The sequence below is a fragment of the Saccopteryx leptura genome, chromosome 2 (genome assembly GCF_036850995.1).
Source record: "Saccopteryx leptura isolate mSacLep1 chromosome 2, mSacLep1_pri_phased_curated, whole genome shotgun sequence".
NCBI lineage: Eukaryota > Metazoa > Chordata > Mammalia > Chiroptera > Emballonuridae > Saccopteryx > Saccopteryx leptura.
Genome location: NC_089504.1, coordinates 219,515,691 through 219,536,347, shown reverse-complemented (window position 1 = coordinate 219,536,347; position 20,657 = coordinate 219,515,691). Strand labels below are relative to the sequence as shown.

The 20,657-nt window shown below is 44.0% G+C and overlaps 1 protein-coding gene across 2 annotated transcripts in view; it reads left to right on the top strand.

Moving 5' to 3' along the window:
• SH3BGR (SH3 domain binding glutamate rich protein) overlaps positions 1–12,312 on the top strand; it is a 57,430-nt gene extending 45,118 nt beyond the window's left edge. For both annotated transcript variants that reach the window (XM_066370166.1, XM_066370167.1), the window contains 3 exons: positions 5,568–5,597; positions 7,479–7,617; positions 11,877–12,312. In XM_066370166.1, the coding sequence (XP_066226263.1) occupies positions 5,568–5,597; positions 7,479–7,583 (135 nt within the window). In that variant the 3' untranslated portion in view covers positions 7,584–7,617; positions 11,877–12,312. The remainder of the gene's footprint in view (positions 1–5,567; positions 5,598–7,478; positions 7,618–11,876) is intronic.
• The last annotated feature ends 8,345 nt before the right edge of the window (positions 12,313–20,657 follow it).

Below are 20,657 nucleotides of genomic sequence, written 5' to 3'. Positions count from 1 at the left end.
CCAAGTCAGGAGCCACAGGGCAAAGGGTGGGGAGAATGTGAGGAGGAGGGAGGACTGGTTCTGGAAGCATCGAGCTAAGATAATGGGGGACCAGAGGGACTGCTTATTTCAAGAATTCTAAGATTGTGGCTGGGAAGCCAGATGAGTGGGAGACCCAGGGGCAGAGAGAGCCTGGATGGGGTGTGCTGCTGGCATTAGGTGGAGCCTCCCTTTGGGAGAATTTCAGTGGGCTTCTGCATTGGTCCAACTGTAGCAAAGACTATTTTCTGAACCCTGATGGTTTGCACTTTTACCTATTTATTGATTCCAAAGAGGTATAGACAGCTTTGAAGATATGGGGACCCCTGTTCCTGGCACATGGAATGTGACGAGGAAGGGCATGGAGACTGATACCCATGCTGTGGAAAATGGGGGTGGGGAATAGGGCACTACGATGTTTAACTTGGGGGTGCTAGGGCAGTAAATTCCTCATATTTGAAGATACTATTTCAAAATATTCAAAATTTAAGACTCTTTGAAGTTTTCTTTTTTGGAGAAATATGAAATCTTTAATTTTGACCTAGAAGTTAAATGGGGTTTTTTATGGTAGTCTGTAAAATTTAGAAGTAATAAATTCAAATTAAATATAGTGACAATTTCATTATCTTATAATTTAAAAAGCCATTTGTATTTTAGATGAAGAATACTATTAACATTATGTTATTGAGCTCACTTTTCAACTCTTTAATAATATTTATTTTAATTAAGCCAGACTGACTTTTTCTCATTCGATAAATGATATCAAATGCTCTTTGACCAATTTTAATTCAGTTGATAAGAAAACAACTCCATGATTTGTCCATAAACAGATTAAAAATAACATAATAATATAATTAACTTTGGAATGGAAAAGTGGGAAAAGCCAGTGAAATGTCAAAAGGAGACAAAAGCTATGTGATATTTAGAAGTTGCATTTTGTGCTCACAGAACCTCCTGTCCGTGTTGGTGTTCCCGGGGCTTGTTCACACGTGTTGAGCTAGGACGCCGTCTCGGCTGTCCTCACCCCTGTCCTCATGATGCACCTGGACTTCAACAGGCTTGTGTGCAATAAACAGAAAGGACAGTTAGATCTCAGAGTTTTATTGGCCTAACATTGATTTTCAAAGTACTAGACACATCCAGGTGGGTTCCTCTAGATATTACAACCCAGAAGAATCCTGGTCTTTCGAGAGCCTCTGGGCACACCCTCAGGAAGGAACTGTAGATGGGACATCACAAGAACTTTATGAAACCCTGAAGACATTGAGGCTGGTTCACGTTTGTGTTTGGTTTTCATCAGGGTAAAATGATTTTAAGTTGTGTCCTCTGCCAACTCAGGTCCTCTTCAGAATGTTTTAAAGACCTTGGCCTGATTGTGGTCTGTACACTGCCCCACTTGGCTTCCTCCAAAACTGGTCTGGAGGAAAGTTGCTTCCTTTGGAGACAGATGTTGGAGTAGGTCCTTGAGGAGCTCCCGAGTCTGGGCCCCGGTGGTCTCTGAAGATCAAGAGAACTCAGGTGTGGCCCCCGATCCCCAGCAGCTCTTAGGCCAGCTTGCTCGCCTCGAATCACTCCTCGCCAGCCCTAGGCTTCCTTCCACACCCACCACCTGTTCCCACCGGTCTGGCCTGCCACTTGCCACAGCTGACACCTGTCCTTACTCCTGGCCGTCCGCCGCCTTGGCTGCCACCCTCCCTGGCCATGTTCCCGCCAAAAATAGACTTCCCACATGTGGGGCTCCTCCCGACTGGCTTTCTTAGAGGAACAACGTGGTGAAATAAGTTCAAGTTGTAGCTTTGTAATAGGAATGGTTTATACCCTGTGCTAAGGTTTTTCAAGAGCTTGACTGTGTGATTATGATTATCTTAAAAAAACAACAACCCTTTTTGTCCATATAATTATCTACCAACCATAAAAGTCAATTCAAGCATTGTGTGTAGGTAAGGATCTGCCTGATTCTGATATTTTACAATTCTGTGAGCTAAGGATGGGCATTTAGGTTTTTATGTAGTAAGCATCCCTCCTCCTGAGAGGGATTTGAGATGGGAGTGGCAAATGCATTCATTCATCATTGTATTGACAATTGAGTGTTGCCACATGCCAGGAAGAATGCGGGGGATGGAGGGTGGAGTGTAAAAGTGATACAGTCACTGCTCCCACAGAGTTTGTGTTTTCATGGAGCTGGGGATGGCCATACCTAAGGTTCTTCAAAGCTTACTTGACCTTTGAGGCTAGGTATTTCTATAAATTCTCTGAGCAATTACTTTCTTTATTTAATGTCTCTTTCAAAAATTAAGGTCAATTCAGGCCCTGGCCGGTTGGCTCAGCGGTAGACCATCGGCCTGGTATGCAGGAGTCCCAGGTTCAATTCCCGGCCAGGGCACACAGGAGAGGTGCCCATTGCCTCTCCACCCCTCCCCCTCTCCTTCCTCTCTGTCTCTCTCTTCCCCTCCTGCAACCAAGGCTCCATTGGAGCAGGGATGGCCTGGGCGCTGGGGATGGTTCTGTGGCCTCTGCCTCAGGCACTAGAATGGCTCTGGACGCAACAGAGCGACGCCCCGGAGGGGCAAAGCATCGCCCCCTGGTGGGCATGCCGGGTGGATCCCGGTCGGGCGCATGCGGGAGTCTGTCTGACTGCCTCCCCGTTTCCAGCTTCGGAAAAATGAAAAAAAAAATTAAGGTCAATTCAGGCATTGATCAAGACACCTCAGTCCCATGGTAGTTGCAGCTAGCTCACCTATGAGAGTAGAGACTAACTCTTATTCTATAAGAACCCCTGCTGCCCTGCAGGCCAGCTCTGAGAATAACCCATTTTTAATAGTGCATCTCTTCTAAACTTGTTTCTTTCAACTGAATACAGTTAATACAAATAATTGGATTTAGAAATATGTAAAACTCACACAGTTTTACAATTCTGTGTTGCATATTGTGAATTTTAATTTGACCTTATGTGGATAAGAAGAAAAGTAATTTTCTTTGAGATCCAGAGAGTTAAGAGCTGACTTTCTGCATCCCTTCACACATTTATTGAACTTATACCTTGGTTCCAGACAGTGGCTTGGTCTTGGAGATCCAAAATGAGTGAGACACAGGTTGTGCCCCGTGGGGTACTGAGACTAGTGAAGGAGACAGATAAGTAAATGATGATTGTGGGAGCAGATACAGGGGTCCCCTCACTCAGCCTTCTGGGTCAGGAAAGCCTTCCTTGAAAACATTGTGTTAAGCAGCATCCTGGGAGGTGTGGCTGACATGAGAAAACCACGTGGGCCATGCGGCTGGAATGAAGAGCAGGGAGGGTTGAGGCCGGAGGATCAGCAGGGGCTGGGGTATTGGTGGCCTTTCAGACATTCTGAGGATGACGGGTTTATCTTGAGAAGATGGAAATTTTGTTGTTCTTTGTTGTCGCGGTAAGGCTTATTGTCTTTTAGAATAATATCTCTGGCTACACTGTGGAGAACAGGTTGGAGGTGAGGAAGACTAGCAGCGGTGAAACCCCAGGAGAGAAGAAGGTGGCCATGGCAACGGAGAGAGAAGACAGGGACAGAAAGGCAATGTTAAAGAGGTTTAGTTAGCACATCTTTGAGAAACCAACATCTGAATTTTGCAACAAGTGCAGGACTCTCTTTTCTTGGACATTACCTTAGCACGAGAACTTGGTATGTCATTAGCAGGGTTTCACATAAGGACGTCCGCAGTGCTGGGAGAACCTCTTGTGTTTTTCTTGACCAGCTGGGTCAGGCTTTCATGTTCTGTGCTTCCTATGCCAGTCTCGGATATCAGAGAGCGTTGTCCGGAACTGGCCCAAAACAGAAGCCTGGGCGAGGGAATGCGACAAAGTGGTGGGTACTCTGTGACGTGCCTTCCATGACTTACCTTTTCTGTCACTAATCTTGAGAGCCAGCCCAGTGGTGTGTGAGGGGCTCTGAGTTAGGAGCCAGGAGCCTCACACTGAGTATTTTTTTAATCTGAAAAAATAGACTTTATTTTTTTTGATTATATCTTTTTTTAAAAATTAATTTTAATGGGATGACATTGATAAATCAGGGTACATATGTTCAGAGAAAACATCTCTAGGTTATTCTGACATTTGATTATGCTGCATTCCCATCACCCAAAGTCCAATTGTCTTCCGTCACCTTCTAATTGGTTTTCTCACAGTGAGTGCTGACTGTGTTATTTATTTGCTTTGTGGACAATTAATTAAACCTGTGGCCTCATGTCCTTATCTGTCCAAAGAAGGAAGTGGGTGCAAGAATACACATGCCCGCAAGATTGCTTTTACCTCCTCCATCTATGATTCCGTGAGCACACTGCCCGAGTTGTGAGGCATTAGGTATTTCTGGGAACGGCTCTTTGGAAACATACCTCTTCACTTACTGGAAGCAGTTGTAGTGCTCTGGTCCCTGAGAGGATTATTGGAAGGCCATTCTGGGAAGTGATGGATCTCATTTCCCTGCATTTTTAGCAGCGATATCTTGGTTCTATTACTTTGATCTGAGAAAAAACAACAATTCCATTGGGTGGGCAGAGTGGAGACCTGTCTGAGCCTGTGATGATCTTACCCTCTCTTACCTTGCAAGTTTCTCTCTCTCTCTCTTTAAAGTTTCTTTCTTTAACCACAGATCAGTGTTTGTGTACTACATGGTCCAGAAATGTTATCATTTTGGTCTGATGGAGGGAGAGTTTTTGATCTACTTTTACTGATTGCTTCAAAGCTGCAGTAGAGGCATACTTATAAGGACATGAAGGCAGAAAAGACAAGAGATTTGTTCAACTTTCCTGATTGCTTACATATATGGTCTGAATTTTACTAAATAGCTTTATGGGTCTGCAATATATGCTGGACATAGAGATAGAATTAAACATAAAATTAAGCAGTATTACTAATTAATTATATTTTCTCAGGTGTATGAGTGATAGAAAAATGTCTTATTAATCTCATGATGTTTCAAGGGCTTGAAATAGAATGCATGAAATTAGTAGGTATCGCTTAGATATCATATCTGTGCTATTTATATATTGTACCAATAAATTAATGTCTTATTTTTATTTTCTTAAGTGAGAGGTGGGGAGGCAGAGAGACAGATCCTGCATGTGCCCCAACTGGGATCCACCCAGCTAGCCCTCCTAGGAGGCAATGCTCTGCCCATCTGGGGTAATTGCTCTGTTGCTTGGCAACTGAGCTATTTTAGCACCTGGGGTGAAGCTATGGAGCTATCCTCAGCACCCAGGGACAACTTGCTTCAACTGAACCATGGCTGTGGGAGAGGAAGAGAGAGAGAGAGAAAGAGAGAGAGAGAGCGCGAAGTGAGAGGAGGAGGGATAGAGAAGCAGATGGGTGCTTCTCCTGTGTGTCCTGACTGGGAATTGAACCCAGGACATCCACATGCCAGGCTGATGCTCTGCTGCTGAGCCAATGGCCAGGGCCAATTAATGTCTTTCATTTTGATAAAATCATGTATTTTATTATAGTTTGCTTAATATTTAGATTGAACTTCAAGCTTATGCTAATTTATATTTTTTCTTTAATTTCTGCTCTCGGACCTCAGGAGGAAGAAGGAGAGATAGCACAGAAAGAGGTACAGTAGCGTATTTAATAGTTGTGATTATAGAAAACACAGGCTTTTACAGTGAGAGAATTATAGCTTTAGCTATGTTTTTTTTTTTGTTCTTTGTGACATTAAGAAGCTGATGCAACCACCTATATCTGCAGGAAAATGATCTGAGATTAGACTGCCCTGAAACAAGTCTTTGGTGCGGACTTTGGAACGCCAAGCCCTGCGCAAGGATGACATGCAAATTCATGAAGCATTCTGCCCCCGTAGGGCTTGGCATTCCAAAGCCCGCACCAAAGACTTGTTTCAGGGCAGTCTAATCTCAGACCATTTTCCTACATATATACTCCCAGAAAACCCTCCTTTAACCTGATGAGAAGGGAAATATGCTGGAGATAGATTTATCAGAGAGAGGCGCCCAGACAACTGGGGCGTGGCTCTAGACCTTTTCCCAGCTTCCGTTGAAGAGGGTGTTTTCAGTGCAGCTGGGCCAGGTTGGGCCAGGTCCTTAGAAGGAGATTTCCTTGCTATTGTTCCTGCATTTTGACGCCTCATTTGATGGCACATTTTTAAGGTGACTTACATGTATTGGGTCTTTCCAAAGCATTTTGTTAAGTTTACATAGGAAAACCCATTCTTTTCATGCTCACATTTCATTGATTTCCATTATATTTGTTTCCATTATGTAATTGCAAAAAGACTCTAATTTGCATGCACGGTGTGGGGACTAATATAATCCCATTCTGGTAAATGCTGACTTTAGTGGGTGGTGACGCCAAAACCTACTCACTGCGAATACTCATCATGCTTTAGTTATCACATACTCAGTGATTTAAGAGAGAATAAAGACTGCAGTAGGGGTCCTCAAAGTGGGGTTCCTGGAGCAGCAGCACCAGGCTTGCTTGGGACCCTCTACCAATGCACATTTTCAGTCCGTGCCCAGGTCACTGCATTGGGAACAGTGTGGAACCCACTGGGTTTTAACAAGCCCTTCGGAGAATCTGATGCTCCAGCAAGTCTGAGAACCACTGGTTCCCAGCCTCAGTTCTTGGTACGTTGATTATGTTGCCAAGTGCAGGCTAGACATTCCAAGAACTCCAGCTGTTTTAATGATCATAATAAAAAATCCATCTAATTTCAAAGACAATAATATTTATTTTATATTAGAAACTTGCGTTTGGTAAAAACAAAACAAAACAAGACAAAAACCCCAAATCCTTTCTTTGATGATTGAAATTAATAATGGGAAATGATTAGGGAGAAAGAGAAGGCATCAAGATAGGAAGTTCTGTCTGTTTAAATTTTCAGGAAGCAATCTTCTTATTTTCCATTCTTTCCCAAAGTGAAGAATAGTTGCTTAAGAGAAATCATGAAACTAATGTGAAACAATGCATGCCTCTGCAGCACCCTTCAACATTGTGGGGGTCTCTATTTAGAAAGATGATGTCTTTGTATGAGTGTGTGGCATGTCTATTGCATGTACTGCATGTGTCATATGTATGTTTGGTGTGTGTGCTATGTATTGTGTGTCATAAATGTGTGTTCTGTGTGTTGTATATGTGTGTGTGGTGTGTGTTGTTTATGTGTGTGGTTTGTGTTGTGTATTATGTATGTTGTGTGTTTTATATGTGTGTGTGTGCATCATGTGCATTGTGCATGGTGTGTGTTCATGCATTGTGTATGTGTTTGTGTTTTGTCTGTGTGTATGCTGTGTATGTTGCGTGCTGTATGTGTGTGGTGTGTGTTGTGTCTGTGTGTGTGATGTGGTGTGTGTTGGGTGGAGCGTGTATTGGGTAGGGTGTGTGGGAGGCCCTCAGCTCTAGTCTAGGAATCTATACTCCTTTCCTCACTGTATCTGTTGACCCTTACCCTTCTCAATAATAACGCAATTTTTGTTAAAAACAGACAGGAGAGATAACCGAGGAGGGAGCAGCAGGGGAAGCAGAGGAAGAGGAAGCTGAGACAGGAGAAGAAGCACCAGATGAAGAAGATGGAGGAGAAGATTCTTAGGCCTTTTCATGCTTTCTTTCCTCCACTTGTCCAGGTAGCCACAGAGTTCGGGTTTGGAAACTTGTTAGTTACAGTATGCTCTCTGTACGACATTTCAGTGGTAGGAGAAGTGGGTTCTGGTTTGGCTCTGCCTCTCTTCCCATGGCTTGAGGCTGTCCCTTCTGGAGCCACAGAACTGGTGAACTCTATCAGACTCACTATGGGGCACCAGGGCGTGGAAGCCTGTGGTCGGAATGAATTCTGGGAAAAGGTGCACCTTTGAGGGAGAGCTTGTTCATATACAAATAAAGGGTGACCTTTATTTATGTGAAGGTACAGGCAGTATCCTGTGATCAGCCTTCTGTTACAGAGACTCCTTTACTGACCAATATACTTACATACTTACAGGGGAATGACAGTAGCTGTCCATATGTTGGCAATAAATTATAATTTTAAAAACCACAAAGCTAGCTGTCGTTCATGAAATACAAATATTGCCGTTGAGTATTTAGTGATAAGAGCTTGATATTACATATTTGTTTATTAAACATTAACCAGAACACTCACATAGAGCCACTGGGGAATATTGTGATGTCACTTTAGGGATCTTTGACATGAACACTTGCTGCCTTGTAGTTTTAAACTTACACTGAAAAATAATTATGGCCCTAGCCAGATAGCTTGGTTGGTTACAGCAGTGGTCCCCAAACCCCGGGCCGCGGATCGGTACCGGTCCCTGGGCCATTTAGTACTGGTCCGCAGAGAAAGAATAAATAACTTACATTATTTCCGTTTTATTTATATTTAAGTCTGAACGATGTTTTATTTTTTAAAAATGACCAGATTCTCTCTGTTACATCCGTCTAAGACTCACTCTTGACGTTTGTCTCGGTCACGTGATACATTTATCCATTCCACCCTAAAGGCCGGTCTGTGAAAATATTTTCTGACATTAAACCAGTCCGTGGCCCAAAAATGGTTGTTGTCCAGATATGCAGAAGTTGCCGGTTAAATCCCTGGTGAAGGCACATACAGAAACAGATTGATGTTCCTGTCTCTCTGTCTTCCTCTCTCTCTAAAATTAATCAGTAATTGTTTTTTAAAAAAGAAAAATAATTATGTAATCCTTAACAGTTTGGTAAGTACCACGTTAATATATATATATATATATATATATATATATATATATATATATATATATATATATATATATATATAATTTTTGTGTGTGTGTGACAGAGACAGAGAGAGAGTCAGAGAGAGGGACAGACAGACAGGAAGGGAGAGGGATGAGAAGCGTTAATTCTTCATTGCAGCACCTTAGTTGTTCATTGACTGCTTTCTCATATGTGCCTTGACCGGGGGGGAATACAGCAGACTGAGTGACCCCTTGCTCAAGACAGTGACCTTGGGTTCAAGTTGGTGAGCCTCGCTCAAACCAGATGAGCCTGTACTCAAGCTGGCGACCTCAGGGTTTTGAACCTGGGTCCTCCTAGTCCCAGTCCGATGTGCTACCACTTGGTCAGGCAGTACCATGTAAATATATTAAGATAGGCCCTGGCCGGTTGGCTCAGCGGTAGAGCGTTGGCCTGGCGTGCGGGGGACCCGGGTTCGATTCCCGGCCAGGGCACATAGGAGAAGCGCCCATTTGCTTCTCCACCCCCACCCCCTCCTTCCTCTCTGTCTCTCTCTTCCCCTCCCGCAGCCAAGGCTCCATTGGAGCAAAGATGGCCCGGGCGCTGGGGATGGCTCCTTGGCCTCTGCCCCAGGCGCTAGAGTGGCTCTGGTCGCGGCAGAGCGACGCCCTGGAGGGGCAGAACATCGCCCCCTGGTGGGCGTGCCGGGTGGATCCCGGTCGGGCGCATGCGGGAGTCTGTCTGACTGTCTCTCCCCGTTTCCAGCTTCAGAAAAATACACACACACACACACACACACACACACACACACAAATATATATATTAAGATAATGATAGTATCTAATGATAGTGCATATCAGAAATGGGGCAATTGCTTAAATGTTGTGGGCTGCACAGATAAGACAGAGAGTTTGGAAACACCTAAAGATCACTGAGTGCTATAAAACCATCTGGTTTTACAAATCCTATAGGAACTACCTATGTAAATATATTACTATTATATGACCCTGCAACCAAATTTGAGGCAGCAGTGTATTCTGTAGGGCAAAGGCTACAGTCTGCTCTGGTGCTATAAGGGTTCTTTTTAAAATTTAAATTAAAATTAAGAAATTTTTTTTGTTTCCTTACTGTCCCTATTATGCCTCCACTGACACACGTAGGACAGATTTTTGGGCTGTTGATGTCAGGGGTTCTGGGAAAGAAAGGGCCGGGGGGGGGGGGGACAGGGGGTAGGCCCTCAACCACACAGCCAGTCCTCCGGAGGCTGTGTGATAAAGCCCAGAGCCTGTCTGGGAGGGGTGAGTGAAGGGCTCATTTGGAGAAGAAAAAAGAAATCCCTGGTGCTTAGTAAATATCTGCTAACCAATAACATTGCTCTCTGTACGAAAGACCAACTTGAATAGCATGAACCTCCCCTCATCACATGAAAAGCTAATATAAAATCTTGGAGCTTAATCCATTTTGAGGACATTTTAGAGCTGGCCAGAGTATAGCTGTCACAATTTATTACTGGACCACAGTGTTTCATCACTCATTTATTTAGGTTGCCAAGTGAATCTCGCCTGTCATTAGCCATTTCCCAGGTGGTTTCTTTCACATTCTGGGTCCATAGATTTCTACTTTAAGATCTAATGTTGTCATTTGGGGCATGATTCTTTTTATTTTATTTTATTGTATTTTAATTTCTTTTGTTGTTATTGTTGAGAAGTTTGTTGTCAGTCTTATCAGTACCCCTAACCCCAATTCTAAGGAATGGATTGGGATTCATTTTTGAAATAGCATTAGCAAGGTTATTTTCTAGAAATTTCTCTGTAGAATGGTTGGAAAGGAAAATATGCTTGATATTTGTCCTTATACTAATCCCTCCCCAAACAAACAACCAAACCCCACAGTAAAAGCTGCATAGATACTGTTTAAATCCTTTTTTATTTTTTTATTTTTCTGAAGTTGGAAACGGGGAGGCAGTCAGACAGACTCCCGCATGCGCCTGACCGGGATCCACCCGGCATGCCCACCAGGGGGCGATGCTCTGCCCATCTGGGGCGTTGCTCTGTTGCAACCAGAGCCATTCTAGCACCTGAGGCAGAGGCCACAGAGCCATCCTCAGCACCCGGGCCATCTTTGCTCCAATGGAGCCTTGGCTGCGGGAGGGGAAGAGAGAGACAGAGAGGAAGGAGAGGGGGAGGGGTGGAGAAGCAGATGGGCGTTTCTCCTGTGTGCCCTGGCCGGGAATTGAACCCGGGACTCCTGCACGCCAGGCCGACGCACTACCATGGAGCCAACTGGCCAGGGCCTAAATCCATTTTTGTTCAATCTGATTATAAAGTTCTTTAAGAATTATGCAATTTTAATGTGAAAACGATAAAGAATATTATATATGAAATGGCACAGCTGAGAGAGGATCCTTCATGCAGCCAGATGGCTTTTTTTATCTGATTAAAAAAGAAAAGGGCAACTGCAGCTGTAGCGAGCACATCTTGCCAGTTTTTCCAATGGCTTCTAGTTTGGCATCCAGTCCAAGTAGTGTATGGTGAGGTCACAAGCCTGGCAGTGGAGGAGTGAGTCAGACAGCTCCTGCCCCCTGCCTGGACCCCTGACTTCAGTAGCCTGGCAGTGCCGTAAGATCCTTGGCAAACTGTGCAGCTTCCAGAGCCAAGCCCATCTTATAGCTCATGCACATTCCACACATTTTATGTGAAAAGGTGGTTTTTAGGGAGAATATGGTCGTGAATGAACTATGAATGAATTCTCATTTCCTGTGTTTGAAATTGATGTTCAGTCGATGCCCCAGGAGACTGGATTCTCCACTGGCCACCCTCCCAAGGCCCCTGCTTACTACTGTGTTTTAGTCTAGCCAGGGGCCATTTAAATGTCCTCCTCCCGGTGAGGCTGCCATTGAGCCTCTTTGTTCTCCAGAATAATGAAGCGGGACACCCTCATTGAAGATGTCACCTTCCTTAGGGTGTTAGACTTGTACTAATACAGAGGAAGATATAAACCTGGTTTCCCATGAGAAAAATATAATTTCCTTTCTTGCTCTTGGGAACAGATGATGAGTAGTGGTTTTGGAATAAAAGGCAATGCTTCCCTTTCTTGCATGATAAATAATGAAGATTGTACTAACTCTTCCCTATCTCCCTTTAACAAACATCTCCCTAATATTTTCCCTTCCTTTTAGAAAACCCACGCCATGAAGCAACATTTCAACTGTCTTCCTATGAACCAAACTCAACAAATGCTTTGGCCTGAAGCTAGTTTGCCTCTCAGTACCCCTGGGGCTCACTGAGGAATTGTCCTATCTGACATGGTTAGGTGTACCTGCGTCTATTTACTTACATCAACATGAAATTCAGTGTCGAGACAACACATGCATACCTTCATGGGTCTGGCATTTTTTACCTTTGCTCATTATTTTTTTCTTTTCTGCTCTGCATGAATAGACCTTTTTACTAATACCCTGAAAAAAAAAATGATTTCAAAAATATAGTCATTCTCTTCGTGCTGTGACAAAAGCACTTCTTTGTATGTGCCTTATGCTACTTGTCTGAGAACTAGCTTTCAAAATAAAGAGCTTTCCAGAGAACAAGCGTACAAATAAAGATTAATAGCAAAGATCTTGTTCCAAGGAGCATCCGATTTTTTTTTTTAGTTTTGGTCTCTACTTGCATGTGGCGGAACTCAATGTCCATTGCCACTTCCAAATCTGCAGCAGAGCTCTTCTGTCTGTGTTTGGATAGGTGGGATATTTTGTTTGTTTGTTTGTTTTATTGGACTGATTATTTGGTCCGTGCTTTCAAATGACGCAGATCATCTTTGACATCACGTTTTGAATCATGCACACCGCTGCGTGCCTTGTCTTTGGAGCCTTATTTAAATGTAATGCTGTCATCCACGTGTGTGTGAGGATAACAGTAAGGACAAATATATTCGCAGCCCAGTGCTGTTTGCACGCTGTGCTGGAGGGAGTGGCTGCTTCTTTTCTGGCTGCCGCTGATTTAGAGCCATGGCTGCTATGTGCTGAGCCTGTTTTTGTCTTTTTCCTCCTGACGCCAGAGTGTCCGTTCCCCAAGAGGGTCTGGTCCAGCCCCGAGGACTTGTTTACCAGGTAGGTTTGACAGTTTCTCTGCTCACCTGCCCCATCTCACTTTAATCATATACGTTATTCTTTCCTGGAAGATTTTGTTGACATTCCTCCGCTCTCGGGGAATGTGCTATTCCCTGCATTTTTCTTACCGCAAGTGTTGCTACTGGAGTGTTGTAAGAGCTCATCTCCGCTGCACTTTGAGGATGGTTTTCTGACTTAAGGATGATGATGGCAATTCAGCCTGGAGTGGTTGTGAACTTTCCCTTCTCCCAGCTCTGCTCACTGATTTATGTCATCTGAGAATGTTTCCTATGGTGGCAGAAGCCGTGTGGGTCCCAGAAACTGTGGAAAACAGCTCTTTTCTGCAGAGTTACCCTAGTAACAAGAAGAGGTGTTTTGGGGTGAATTAAGATTATTTTGTTCCAAATAGTTGACTTAGACAGCTTTAAAAACATTTCTCTCTTTGCTAAAAATAAGGTGAGAGACTATAGTGAAGTGGAAATTAATATAATTAAAAATTGATTTCTATTTGTATTTCACTGCACTAAATTATGTACCATCTAAAAGTACGTATAATTTTATAACAACTCCATGCACAAATAGGCCTTACACTTTTTCTGTTCTTTAGGCTGACTTTTAGTTCTTTTGTGATAGGCTGAGGTGAAAATAGATTTATTTATCTAGGTGCCAATTTTCCTCCTGTTTCTCACAGTTGTGAAGTATTGGTGCTAAAAATAAGCAAAGATAACAAATAAGACCACTCATTTAAAGTGGGTTACTTTTTCTTATATTGTCTTTCTGTAGTAATAAGAAAATTCTAGGAGAGTATTTTTACTTCTTCACATTATTGAAATGTAGACATCACCTAGATAACAATACCATATAAATAGAATAAGTTCTCTTGCAGATTTGATTTGACTTCCAGTGGCTAGTGGGCCCTGTGGCATAGTGAGGAAAACCCCCAAATATGGCCTGTACAATATCAAAGTATAATTTTAAAGATCCACATGCTTTATCAATATAGGAAGTTTCTGGAAACTGGACAGCATCGTGAATATGTAAACAAGAATAAAGAAAAACCCAAGTGAACAAGAAAAATCATTCTGCAAAAAAAAAGAGAAGACCAGAAAATGGAATAATTATATGATTCATATATAATTATATGATGATTTGAATCTAATAGAAGTTCAATCTACCAGAGCAAAGTTTCTGTTTCTTTTACAGTTTTTAATTAGAAAAGCAAGTGCACAAAAATTTGAAGGCACTTTTTCTAACCACTAAATAAGTGCTCCCTTCTGTACTCTGCCTTTCTCTCCCTCTTGTTTCTTTGCATTTTTTCAATTTTAGTGAGAGGAGGGGAGGCAGAGAGACAGACTCCCACATGCACCCGACTGGGATCCACCCGGCATGCCCGCTAGGGAGCGATGCTCTGCCCATCTGGGGATTTCCCCGATGCTCCACAACTGAGCTGTTAGTGCCTGAGGCAGAGGTTATGGAGCCATCCTCAGTGCCCAAGGCCAACTCACTCTAATCACTGTAGGAGGGGCAGAGAGTGGGGGTGGGGTGGTAGAGAAGCAGATGGTTGCTTCTCCTGTGTGCCCTGACTAGGAATTTTTTTTTTTCCTGACTAGGAATTGAACCGAAGACATCCACATGCTGGGCTGATGCTCTACCACTGAGCCAACCAGCCAGGTCCTGTTTCTTTGCATTCTTTGGGGTTAAAAACATTTGACACAAGGACCCAATATATGCAACATGATGTTTTGTGGTTGTCATCGAGTTCTTAGTTTTCTAGATTAAATGTGAGAGTTATAGAAAGAGAACGAAATGTATGGCCTGCAAAGGTTCTTGAGGAATGTTTAAAACGGTTCTTTCAAGAGTAGAGTAACACACCTGTGCAAGCGCAAGTGAGAGCACCCCAATGAATTGTAATAATAAAGAACAACCACTAGGTGGTGACAAAACACAAGCTTCTGGATAGAATGTCGCAGCCCCTAGAGAGCCCCCCTCTACCTCCGCAACATGTACAAGTTAGGGTACTGTTGAAATCAGAAGGTGGGTTTAAGGTCTTTTTGTCACCCAAACAGAGAACAAACAAACAAAACACGTTCACATCAATTGGTCAGTTAGTGCATTGTTTAATAAGGCTTTTATTTAAGATCATTTATTTTAGGTGAAATATGCCTTCTTCAAAGCCATTAAAGCCAATCATTGACTGTTTGAATCTCACAGTTTTGGATTACACACAGAAGGAGTCTAAATGCCATCAGCAATTGGTCACCTCCTAGCAATTTTAATAATAACAACGCAGGATCTTCCTTTAGCCTATAAATGGTTCTAGCTCCTCACAGAAGTTATAAACAGAACTCTGGTTAGCCAAGTGACTGATTGTCCTTGTCTGTTTCAAGTGTTTTAGTCCTAAGATAACATGTTCCCAAATATTTGAAAATAGATCCATGATCCTCCCCAAAACCTTTATTTTATGGTTATATCCAAGAAGATCAGCTTTTTTTTTTTTTTTCTGAAGCTGGAAACGGGGAGAGACAGTCAGACAGACTCCCGCATGCGCCCGACCGGGATCCACCCGGCATGCCCACCAGGGGCAGAGCTCTGCCCACCAGGGGGCGATGCTCCGCCCCTCCGGGGTGTCGCTCCGCCGCAACCAGAGCCACTCTAGCTCCTGGGGCAGCGGCCAAGGAGCCATCCCCAGCGCCCGGGCCATCCCTGCTCCAATGGAGCCTTGGCTGGGGAAGGGGAAGAGAGAGACAGAGAGGAAGGAGTGGGTGGGGGTGGAGAAGCAGATGGGCGCTTCTCCTATGTGCCCTGGCTGGGAATCGAACCCGGGTCCCCCGCACACCAGGCCGATGCTCTACCGCTGAGCCAACCGGCCAGGGCCAAGATCAGCTTCTTAAAAAAATATTTATTTCTTTTGGAAGGACTTGCTCATCAGTGGAAAAATCAGTTGCAAAATCTTTAAATCATATCAGTAGGTTGGGTTGTTTTCTGGAACTAGAAATCTGGAGATAGTTCAAAGCAATGCCCTCAGGGGTGGAAGATTCCAATTGCAAAGGACTCAGCCAGGCAGGTGTGAGTAGCATGGAGGGACTCTGGGGTCAGGGAATAATTTGGGAGGAACTCGTTCAAATGTAGCAGGGGGATCTTGTTAGCACAGGAGTATGAGGCCTTCTCTCGCTGGCTCACGTGATTAACTCAGTTTAGAATTAAAATTAGACTGCTAGTTATTGTGTTTCACAGTGTGTGTGTGCGTGTGTGTGTGTTTCCCCTAATATTTATTGGGAGCCTGCTTTGTGTCAGGCTCTGTATTGAGGGTTTCATGTAATCCCTATGGTGCCCCTCATTTTATGGGAAAGGGAAACTGAGGCTGGGGTGCATTCATTACGTATGTAAGGTCACACAGCCTACTTATGTTCCACTCTGAAGCCGGACCAGCCTTCCCAACAAACCTTTCCTCTCTGTCCTTGTCCATGGCCTCGCCCTGTGGACTGCCTGGCTGGGCAGTGGGCGGTGAGCAGTGTGCCCCTGCCCTCAGAGTGCCTCCTTCTTGAGCTTCCTCTGGTCCATATATTCCGTCTTTAGACCTGATGCCACGGTCAAGACATTGAGGCCCTGGAGTAAGGTGACTTGTACTTCTTGGCTTCACTTTTGTTTTTTGGTTCTGCTACTTCCTAGTATGGGTGATCCTTGGTGAGTTAGGGACAGTTCCACAACTTCTTCATGCCTCAGTTTTTCTCGCCTGTAAAATGGATAAGACAACATCAATTTATAGTGTTGCCAGTGATAAATGAATGAATGGTTGCAAAGGCTCACCCCAAGGGCTCCCTACGTGCTGGCCAACATTTCAGCTGGGCTCTGGTGGACCCCGTTAGTACTAAGTGCTACCCTGAGATGTCTGAGGCTGAAGCAGGTGATTCCAAAATAGCTTCTCTTATGGCTTCTGACTGACTTGGTAGACATTGATTTCAGCTCCATGCATTTCTGTTTTTATATTGGAGTCAGAGATTCTTTACCTAAGGATTATTTGATTGAAGAGAGGAGGAAGTAAAGAAAAAAAACCACCCAGGATTTAAAATCAAAGACAAACTTAATGCTGGGGTTTTGCATTTATGTTCTTCACTCCTTTTGCCTGCACAGCTGGAGGGAAGTTGACGACCACTGTGTGGCCTGCATATAGAATCATTCTAATGTAAAGGTGTATAGCTCCTCTATGCAGAAGCCCTACAAATTTCTTGGGGTTTGACTCCTTGGTTTTAAATCATTAATGATAAATATAGAGATTTCTAATCTGTCCAGCTAGTCTTTTCCTTGATTGTATTTTTGAGTCAAATGAACACACACAGCTAAAGACAAAAGCAATAGCAGCCTTCATTCTGAAAATGTCAGGAAATGAAGTTAAAAGGTGTGTGTGTTTGTGTGTCCTAAGAAAATAATACAGAGAAATGAAAATACTGGTCAGGAAATGGAGCATGGAGCTTCGGGCTCACATGCACAGCTCTCACGATGGCAGTGCCCTAAGCTACCCGTTCTCCTGTGAGTCACACAGAAACCCAGGACAAGTGGTTGTAGATGGTGGATGTGGTTCCAAAAGATTGTGATCATTTCCATCAAAGAGCATTTCCTCTGTAGACTTCTATTCTTGGTTAAAAGGTCATTTGACTTATCTTGGGGAAGCCAAAGGAATAAACTAGAAATACTTCTGAGAAGTGGAAAGATTTTTATTTTTTGTAAGTGACAATGGTGGAACACTTTTTTCAAAGATGCTGTTGCAACAGATGAGAAAATTAAGCTTGAGAGATCAAGAAACTTCCCCAAATTTGGTTGCACATGCATGGTGCTTTGTGGCACTGAGAGAAGCCCAGGGTCTGGATGAATATACAAAATATATAAAGAACTCAAACGAAGGGATCCGAGATGGCAGCACAGTAGGGGGATGTTACACTCACTTCCTCCCAGGACCAAACTGGAATTACAACTAAGTTATAGAAGAATCATCCTGAATAACCAACTGACGACTAGCTAAAGAGAAGTCTTATAACCAAGTATTTACAGAAGAAACCACAGCAAGACTGGTAGGAAGGGAGGAATTGTGAGAAGGGCTGGCTCTGCTTCCATGGTTGATTGGTGGCTGAGGTCTGGAGAGATATCTCAGATGTGGGGGGGTTCTCCCTGAAAATGTAGGACTTAAACCCTGAGCTGGCCTTTCCAGCCCAAATCAGGGGAGCCTAGAAATGGTCCCCACATAACACTCAGCTGTGAAAAGCAACAAGGTTTCTGTCTTTCAGAGGGAGCAGCTAGAGACACAAGCACCCTCTTCAAGGGCCAGTGCACAAAATTTTGTTTGCAGTCACTCACCCTGGGTCCTTGTGGAGGCAGTGGGGAGTGGACTAGAGTCACATGAGGAGAGTCTGGAGTTTGCACCTCTGGGAGAGACATGGAGGGAGAGCCATCAGGATCCCTGAGCTGAGTTATTCTCTCACATTGCAGACACCGTCTTTCTTGGGTGGAGCACTCCACTCTGTGAGGCATCAGCCTACGTGAAAGCAATCGCCCCACCCTCTGGACTCCCTCTCACCCCACCCTGTGAAGCTTAGGCCCTGCAGAGGAGTCAACTGCCTTAGCCAGAATGTAGAGGTCCGGGCAGACTCAGGGGTGTCAGTGACCCAGTTGTGTGGCTTTGGGACAGGCCAGTTTTCCCACCATCCTGTGAACCTGGCTGGCGCTTCCCCCTCATGGGAAATACCCTCACAGCTTTTAGTAGATCCACCCTCCTGTCTCAGGAGGCCCTACCTACCTGAGTGATAGTGACTATGCTTTGCTAATGTCAGGGCAAAATTCAGGTCAGACTGAGTCATGTGGCTCTGGGTTAGGGGCCATACACACCACTTCCTTTGAAACCTGACTGCAACCTCCCCTTGAGGTGAGATGTATTAACCCCCATCACCCCAACTTTGCCAGAGGCTCATTTGAGAACTGAGCTTCATAGGCAGCCAGCAGGCTGAGGTGAATCTTGGGGCTAGGGGCTTTTGCTGACCTGCCCCCCAAGCCCAGAGCTGGTAGAAGCCAGCCTTGGTGCACAGCTTGGTGCTTCCCACCCACACGCAGGTCCAGTAGAGGCAAACACAAACTGTGGAATGCTTGTAGCTCCAAACAGGTTGCCAAGGGCCAGTCACAGGCAACATCTGCATTGAATCCTTCTCAAGGGGCCCAGAACCAATACACCCAGTGAGCTTCAGACAACATCAGAGCAGGATCCAACTAGCTTCACAAGCAGCATATCTATATCCAAGGGAGATTTTTTTTTTTTTTTTTTGACAGAGACAGAGAGTCAGAGGTACAGATAGGGACAGACAGGAAGGGAGAGATAAAAAGCATCAATTCTTCATTGCAGCTCCTTGGTTATTCAGTGATTGCTTTCTCATATGTGTCTTGACCAGGGGGCTATAGCAGAGTGAGTGACCCCTTGCTGAAGCCAGTGACCTTGGGCTCAAGCCAGCAACCTTGGGCTTCAAGCCAGTGACTTTTGGGCTCAAGCCAGTGACCATGGGGTCACATCTATGATCTCACGCTCAAGCCAGCAACCCCTCGCTCAAGCTGGTCAGCTTGTGCTCAAGCCGGTGACCTAGGGGTTTTGAACCTGGGTCCTCCGCGTCCCAGTCTGATGCTCTATCCACTGTGCCACCACCTGGTCAGCCTCCTAGGGAGATCTTGTCAGGCACCAAACCCAGCTGAGGAGAATTTCACTTCCTGTGGTCAGTACCTGCATTGCAGCTCACATGCTTTGGTCAGGGTAGAGCCTTAAAGTCAGCCAGCCTGAGGGTTGATTACATACAATGGGCCAATAGCAATAAAGATTTACTTATAACAAGAGGTCCTACATAAACCACACAGGGACATTTCTGGAGCACCCAGCTCAGGTGATCAAGGAGACTGGACCCCAAAGAACACCTACTCCATAAGGCCACCCCACAAACACTGGGACTCATGGCAGATCTATCTGATACATAGAAACAAACACAAAGAGGCAGTCAAAATGGGGAGAAAAAGAAATAGGCCCCAAATGACAGAATGGGAGAAATCTCCAGAAAAAGACCTAAAAGAAATGGAGGTAAATAATTTATCAGATATAAAATTCAAAAAAATGGTTAAAGGATGCTCAATCAACATAATGAGAATTTTAACAGAGAAAGCAATCATAAAAACTACATTGGAACCATAAAAAGGAACCAGTCAGAAATGAAGAGCACAGTCTCTGACATCAAAAGTACACTGGAAGTAATAAATAGTAGGTTGGATGAAGCAGAAGATTAAATCAGCGGTTTGGAAGACAAAATAGAAAAAAATTCCCAATCAGAGCAGCATAAAAAAAAGCATGAAAAAGAATGAGGAGAGTTTAATGAAACTTTGGGACAACAGGAAGTGTAATACCATCCATAGCATAGGTGTACCAGAAGGAGAAGAGAGAGCACAAAGGATCAAGAACCTATTTGAAGAAATAATGACTGAAAATTTCCTCAACCCTGTGAAGGAAAAAGACACCCAAGCCCAGGAAGTGCTAAAAGTCCCAAACAAGATGGACTCAAAGAGTTCCACATCAAGACACATGACAAAGGTTAAAGACAAAGAAAGAATCTTAAAAAGCAAGAGAAAAGCAGTGAATTTTTCTCTTGCTTTTCTCTTGACAAGGTAGTTCCCTTGAGACTGTCAGCTGATTTCTTAACAGAGACATTTCAGGCCAGAGGGATTAGCATGAATTATTCAAAGTGATGAAAAGCAAGGACCTACAACAAAGACTACTTTACCCAGAAGGCTATTGTTTAAAATTGAAGAAGAAATAAAGAGTTTCCCAGACAAGGAAAA